We start from the raw sequence: 7,248 nt of genomic DNA, 5'->3' as shown, positions 1-7,248 counted from the left end.
ATATATAACTTACACACAGTTGGGAGTCCGTGCCCTCTCTTATGCCTTCTTTCTGTACTGTGTGCGTTTTGCGGTGAAGTGTTTAAAATATGGGATACCAATTAGCCCACTCCAACACCTTGCTTCCGCATATCTCCTTAATAGTGTAAATACCGGTAATTACGCAAAGCACACTGAAGTATGGTACGAGCCCTCGTCATTACATCTAGCTAATAAACTCAAAACATAATAGCGACTTTTTTATAATTTGCGACCTCTAACGTGTTAAGGTGTCATGAATGTCGCTTGTGCTTATTGAAGTATTTTATCAAACGTGGTGATTTTGGCTTCATCCTCCACATAATTTTTACTTATAGACTTCTACAATGTACTGTGTAGTGCTAATTTGGCGGTGAATGTAAGGCAAATAGATTAGGTTTACGTTTCCTTATATCGAATTATCATTATTTACTTTGACAGGCATCACTTTAGCCAGCACTAACTAAGAGTAACAGGTCGTATCCTACTTTGCCAACACGGCTGGGATTTTTTGAAGAAATATGTTCGTCTTCCGCTGCCACATGTATTTTTCATCTTAGAAAAATAGGAGTACCAGAGACAATGAGTGACGGGAATAAAAGAACGCAAGACTGAAGCGCTTTTTACCTTAATACTAGTGGATTAAAAGAAGCCTCCCCATTCTTGGCGACTATGAATAGCGGGAGTAGGAAATGATCTCTGAACGTTACCTAACAGTTATGAAACTGTTCTTTTATTGAGGAACCTCGTTTTCAACGTAGCCGCCTGGTTGCGGCTCGGGCTGGGGAGCGCCGCCTGGTTGGCCTTCTGGCGCAAGTTGTGGTTGTTCGACCGGTGCTTCCGCAGGCTGCGCCGCTGGCTGTTCGGGTTGTGCTTCGAGTGAGCCGTCGGGTTGCGCTTCAGGCTCTGGCTGAGGCTGCGCCTCTGGCTGTTGTTCAGGCTGTGGCTCTGGTTGCGCTTCGGGTTGTGGTTCAGGTTGTGCTTCTGGCTGGGGCTCTCCTTTTGGCTGTGGCTGCGCTTCAGGCTCCGGCTGGGCATCAGGCTGTGCTTCGGGTTGAGGTTCTGGCGTGACCTCAGGTTGCGCTTCAGGCTGGGCTTCCTCCTGTTGAGGAGCCGGTTCTGCTTCCGCTGCTGGTGCCGTTTCGTCGCTCGAAGCGTCGCTTCCCTCGGGTGCCGAAGCCAATTCAGGCTGCGTCTCGGGCTGCACTCCAGGTTGCTCTTCAGGTTCAGGGACAGGTTCGGGCTCAGCAGGTGCTTCTGGCGCAGTTGTGCCCACATCGACGGGGTTTTCTGGCGCTGCCTCAGTGACAGGTTGTTCTCCTTCGGCTTCGCTTCCACCCTGGGGCTCTGTGCTTGTTTCTGGGGTGGGTTCGGTTCCTCCCCTCCCGGCCAATTCCGTGTCTGGCCTGGAGACGGACCATGTCGAACTACCTACAACGCAGCGTCCGTTCTGGCACTTTCCAGTTCCACGAAAGAGAGCCTGCACCGAGAGGAACAAATGTCATATGCTACTGTGGTAACACTGAGATGTAAGGACAGCATATTTTACCTGAAAATAAATCTTTGCGTTATATAGCATGACTTAACCCTGTCGTTCTTCTCATTCGCTTTTCTTGTTTTTGTGTAGCTATCAGTACACTATAAACAATGTTCGACAGCTTACAGACGGTCTCTCTTTGTATCCTCAAAGTTTACAATGTAATTTGCCGTATGAATACACTTTACCCACAAAGCCGGGAACAACCTGTTAATTATTTCTATTGTAAGGCAGAATACATTCAACTCCGGGTCAATTTCAGTGAGGTGCATTCAGAGAGCTTTCGCTACAACGCGCAATGATTAGAAGCCGGCTGCTCAGTTCAGTTGAATGCATGACGTTTGTGTACTTAGTGTCCCGTCATGTGAAAGCTACATGGAAATTGCGTGCAATTTGATGATGTTCGACATGCCAACATTAGTGATGAACGTACTGGAAACGTTTATTCTTGCTCGCTGTGCCGCTGGAATCATGCAGAAGTGCCATATGCCATAGAAAGCGATGAAGAACTGCTAGAACGCGAAGGTAAGTAGCCTATGCTCCTGATCAGACAGAAGAGAATGGGCAACTACAAATTTGAAAATTGCATGCAGCATGAGCGCTTACACATGTCATATAAGTTAAACATACACGACTGCCCTGCTTAACGGTGGTAGGTTTATACATTGCACAAGAATAATCTATCTCTCGCCAGCGTTTAAAAAAAAGCAGTGGAAGAAAATGCTACATCTTTGTACGATCGTTAATCGAAAAGTTTTTCCTTAATACAATGTTTGTTTGACGTGCAAAACCCACCAACGTGCGTTTTAGTTGAAATCCAACGCGTTCTTCGCCATTGAATGTGCCATGTACTTTGTTAATACATTAGCCCACTTCTGCTTTTCATTGGCTGCTAAAACGTGATGGCACAAGTTTTATCAAAGTGCATAAACTGCATTAGTAGGGACTCAATTTCGCAAACGCCAACGCTATATATTATTCATACATTACTGATCTTTCAGCACATAAGTGTGCCGCCATTACCTGTGGCACACGTCACCCATGTTCAAGCGTAATAGAAGAACAGTAAATTTGACAAATATTTCCACTGAAGGATATAGCTACTGGTCTTGCCTGTACCGCTAGTGTAAGGATAAGACACAGTACATTGTTAATATTCAGTTTATTTGCCAGCTTACGTCAACTGGAATTAATCATAACATCTTCCCTCTCGCTCTCTCCATACGCAATGAATGACTGTAAACAATATCGTTTGTCGTACTAAAAGCCCATACTTGTGTCTCCCATGATTCCCTGTGATGAGACCTGGCATATCACTACGAGTGGAGCGGACTTCCACAACGTTTTGTCATCCAGTTAAATAAGAGCGCCTCACAGATTACACGGCTGATTTCTGGGAGTTAAATTGGAGAAGTGGTCGATTTGCTGTGAGGTTCGCCACATTAGAGAGGTTAGGAACTAGCTGCCGCAATTTTTCGTGCTGTAAAGATGTATTGACTGTATTTTGATCTTCCTCCTCTGAAATCCTCTATCATCCTGTAATTCAGTAGAATGAAAGAGGGAAAGAAAGGCCGGCTTTTATTACCCTGCATCAAGTGGCGACCACAATTGCCGGGAATTCCAGACGTGGTTAGAAGTTGTGCTGTTTCGTTTCGCAGCACGGCTCCGTGGCATGTCGCAAAAAATACAAATTTGCTCTTAGAGCTCTTAGTCGTCCGCAGAATCAAATTGTTACTGAGGAGCCAGCGCTTGGCGTACGCATCTAATTGTGAAACGGTATCCTCATAAACAAGCAGGGGCTCGGCATAAGATGTACTCACAGCGCAAGGCTCTCCGTCAGGTTCGTTAACAGCACGGACTGGCCATCCTTTGCAGAGATACCGACACCGCACTCGGAAGGGCTAGAACAAACGCATGCACCAATCATTTCAGATGGTGTGAGTAGCTAAACTTTATATTCTTGCAGAAACACTAACGCGACGTACATTTTTCGCAGAATTTTACAAATTTCCACAAAATCGTACCGATAAACTTCCTGAAAACATATGATAAAAGTCATAACCATTCACGGAGCATACCTTAAAATTATGACATAATATAGCTCCGTTCCAACAGTATTGCATAGCAGCAGCAATAATTTGCAAACACAAAAAGGTCATTGTTTGTTTAAAAGGTCAGTTTATAACTACAAAACACTTTCAAAATAGTATTAGCGTGCGCACACGTAGGACCACCAATTTTGCGTACTGTAGAAGTACAAAAAGACAGGTTAATTAAAGGATGTTTGCTTAATATAAGGAATATTTGTGAAACCTATGATAACTCAGCCTATTACAGCACCTAACCGAAGTTTATTGTCATACTACAGTGATATGAGCTCCATTTTGCATAAAAGCAGCAAAACTATGTCAGAAAAACGAAATCGATGTATCACAACACTGACTTCAAAAACAGTGTGGATGTTGCTTCCACGAGAGCCTAGAGGTTCATAGAAAAGCTACTTAGAAGTTTCCTTTTCTTTAGGACATTGGCGGTTTTTATTTACTCGTAATACTGACGGCGCAGGGCGTCACATTCGGTGTGTACTTGCACGACCCGCATGAAGGATACTGATGTTCCCCGAGGAACTATATACGTACCAGTTGGAGATCAAATGCTCTTGCACATCTTGCACCTCCTTTGCCGTAGTTATTCCAGCTTGGCCATTCTGCAATGAAAATACGCGGGTACAATAGAAAATATAATCACGGAAGCTTGAAACACGTCCCAATACAACGGGCTCCCCAGGTGGAATATGTGCTTAGAGAGACGCTTGTTGCTGAGGACAAGGGTAATGTGCAGCCACTTGTCAAGCATCTACACACCAAGGAGAAAAAAAGAGTCAAATGACTTTTTCCAGAGTCCTGACTTGTCACGTATATGACTCTCTTTAAAGAGACACGCGAACTCTCTTTGCAGATTGTTGTACCCTCGTCGGAAAGTCTTGGAACCCAAAAGAACAGTAAGTCGTCTTTTTAAAGAAAGACATACATGTGTCAAGTCAGGACTTGCAGAAAATAGTTACACAAGTTCTTGTTCTTTTTTCCCGTAGGCTTTAGCAGTAATCAGTGTTCCTTAGGTGTGTTGTTACATTATTTGCTGCGAAACTGCCTCAAGTAGATACGGTCAAATGAGAAGTGGTAAAACTACTGAAAAGTGGAAGAAATCAGGCGCGGCTAAAACTTTTTTCTGTGCAACATACTAGACAGCGACGCAGGAGAATCTGGAGGCTTCTATAGGTCATGAGTTGTTTAACAAGGAATCACACTGGGGCCGAACTTTCGACAAGGGGGCCTTCCTTTTTTACCAAAGCCATACATATATTAGTCATCTTGAAAATTTGCCTCCCGCACATAACTTGTTTTCCGACTTATCATAATTCTGGGTTACATAGTATTTCTTTCATTGCTGAAAATGTACGGTTTTTATAGTAGAGTATGTTATCAGTCTGTATAACAGTAAAGCTTACAATCAAGGACATATCGGCTTTCTTCGATTCCAAAACACTCTCGGCGGCTGCCAACCGTCAGAGTTTTTTAGTGCAAAGCAAGCCCGTAACCACCTCATTAAAATTCAACCTAATGAGTGATGACAAAAGTGTTTCTTCTGTAAAACGCAAGTACTCTGAAAACTTGCGTTTGTGAAGAAGAAGCGCCATGCAGTGCTTAAATGTAGTTAGGTGTTTTCTATAAAAATAGCTTAGGCACTACAATCACAGTGTGCTGAAAGCGTGCTTATCTAACTCGAAATCTCTTCTCTCAGAAACGCCCAGGCCATGATGTCCAAAGTTATTCTTTGAGTTGTGCAGCGTTGCATTCAAGACTACGCAGGTATATCCCTTTTTCTTTGCGTTGTCCACAAAAGTAGACTCTGCCAGAAGTAATAAAAGCTTCGTGCGTGCACCTTAGTTATGGAATGTGAATTCCGCAGTCAGATTTTGTGCTTTGGGTGCTATAGTCAATTTTATTTATTATATTTCAAACGCTTTCTTCAACCTTCTGGTGTTATTTTGAGAACGTTGTTTGATATTTTATTTTGAGCCCTGCACGCTCCACCCTTTGAAGAGCTAAGGAGTAGACGGTGCCTTATTTGTGCGCCAATTTCTCCTCCTTGTAACATATTAATAACAAATAAACAAAGCTACCGCCCCAACGAGAAGATTAAGCTCGTAAAATTTTGAGACAGCGTAGTAGCTCATTATAAAGCAATTAAGTTTCGAGTCACATTAAAAGTCGATTTCAGCTAAACAGTACAATTTTGACAGAACTAAACCATGCGGACCATTTTTTCATGGAGGAGGATAACGCCGTATGTTCGCAAAGTCACGCGTCAGGTGGTGCCTGAAGCAGGTATATACCTCATGAAAGTTACTCCCCTTCACCTTACATTTTAAGTAGTGCGTATCGTGAAGTGAACATCTGGGTCATGGAGCAAACGTGAGTGATATACCCCTAGTTTCTGACTGTTATGTCAGCGTAAAGGTGAAAATAATGTCGCGGCTAACATTCTAGTGATGCTATCACAAACTCCCGAGTATTTTGACTTAAGTAATGCAAATATAATGCGACTCAGTCGTTATTAAAATAAAGGTGTCGCCAATGAAGGACTAGCCGTAATTCCTGCACTGAAGTCTCTCGCAGGTAAGCACAGACAACTTAAGATCTTGAAACAATACCTCCGCTGAGCAGCCTAGACGATTTTCTCGTTATACAAGGGCAACATTTGCAATTTGAATGGCCAAACGAATCTCTACATGCCACGGCGATACATTGCATTTGGTTAATCTGTATTTTCTACTGGTGTTTTTTAGCACCACTATCAAAGCACGAGCTTTAACGGCAGCGTGCGGTGTAACGCCGCCTTGTATATCTGGTAACGCGACGAGAACGCAACAGAGCGGCTCCGCGTACTGACACCTACTTGCTTCCTGTAGTAATAAGATGGATGAAGATGCACTCACTGTGAGTCTCTTCAGAGTTGGCAAATGCTACTGCTCCCAGGAGGAGCGCGAGCAGTAGTGTGGCGTACATTGCGAGAAATCCTTGTCCTGAGTGAACAGGAGGCGGGTGGGCCGTCGGAACTTATACGGCGCGTCCTCTCGATGCGACATCCGGAATTCGCTACGGGATGCTACGAAGAAAGCGAAACACGCCTTGCTGCCTTCCGGACAGACGGTAATACCTGCAACCGCTGTATGATCGGACGCACACTGGAAGCCTTAAGTGAGCTCTGAAAGCATCAATGTGTACTGGTGACCTTGGAGTGCTCTTCGAGAGATTCGGCGGGCGTCACAACGGATGTTGCGTGCATCCTTCTTGTGCTGCCATGTTTGTTCGCAGCTTCCGGACATCTCATAATTCACTGGATGTAAGTGCTGTTCATTTAGCAGCGAAAAAAATGAAAGTGTTCATTCTTTTTCTGAAACCTCCAGTAGCAGCCTTGACCTACTCGCGTTTTGCATATATGGACACTCCAATAGCAATGAATGTGACTGGGCTCGTGTTGCGACATCAACCTTTCCGACATAAGGCTCCTGCATTAATGGCAGGGCCATTCCTCTGTTTACTACGTTGTTGTCACAACGTTGTTAAATTTAATTATTCACCGTGGTCGCTTAGCAGATAAGCTGTCGCGCTGCAAAGCTCGAGAATACG

At 44.1% G+C, this 7,248-nt stretch overlaps 1 protein-coding gene across 1 annotated transcript; it reads right to left on the bottom strand.

Annotated features, from left to right (window-relative positions):
• Nucleotides 1–714: 714 nt before the first annotated feature.
• LOC119390848 (protein TsetseEP) lies at nucleotides 715–6,668 on the bottom strand. The gene is made up of 4 exons (XM_037658560.2): nucleotides 6,555–6,668; nucleotides 4,195–4,262; nucleotides 3,376–3,456; nucleotides 715–1,498 (listed from the first exon to the last, which is right to left on the bottom strand). Exons 1-4 carry the CDS (start codon nucleotides 6,622–6,624, stop codon nucleotides 752–754), a joined length of 966 nt encoding a protein of 321 aa, XP_037514488.1. The 5' UTR covers nucleotides 6,625–6,668; the 3' UTR covers nucleotides 715–751.
• Between the last annotated feature and the right edge of the window lie 580 nt (nucleotides 6,669–7,248).

This window comes from Rhipicephalus sanguineus, chromosome 4, assembly GCF_013339695.2.
Source record: "Rhipicephalus sanguineus isolate Rsan-2018 chromosome 4, BIME_Rsan_1.4, whole genome shotgun sequence".
Lineage (NCBI taxonomy): Eukaryota > Metazoa > Arthropoda > Arachnida > Ixodida > Ixodidae > Rhipicephalus > Rhipicephalus sanguineus.
This window is presented reverse-complemented; position numbering and strand designations above follow the sequence as displayed.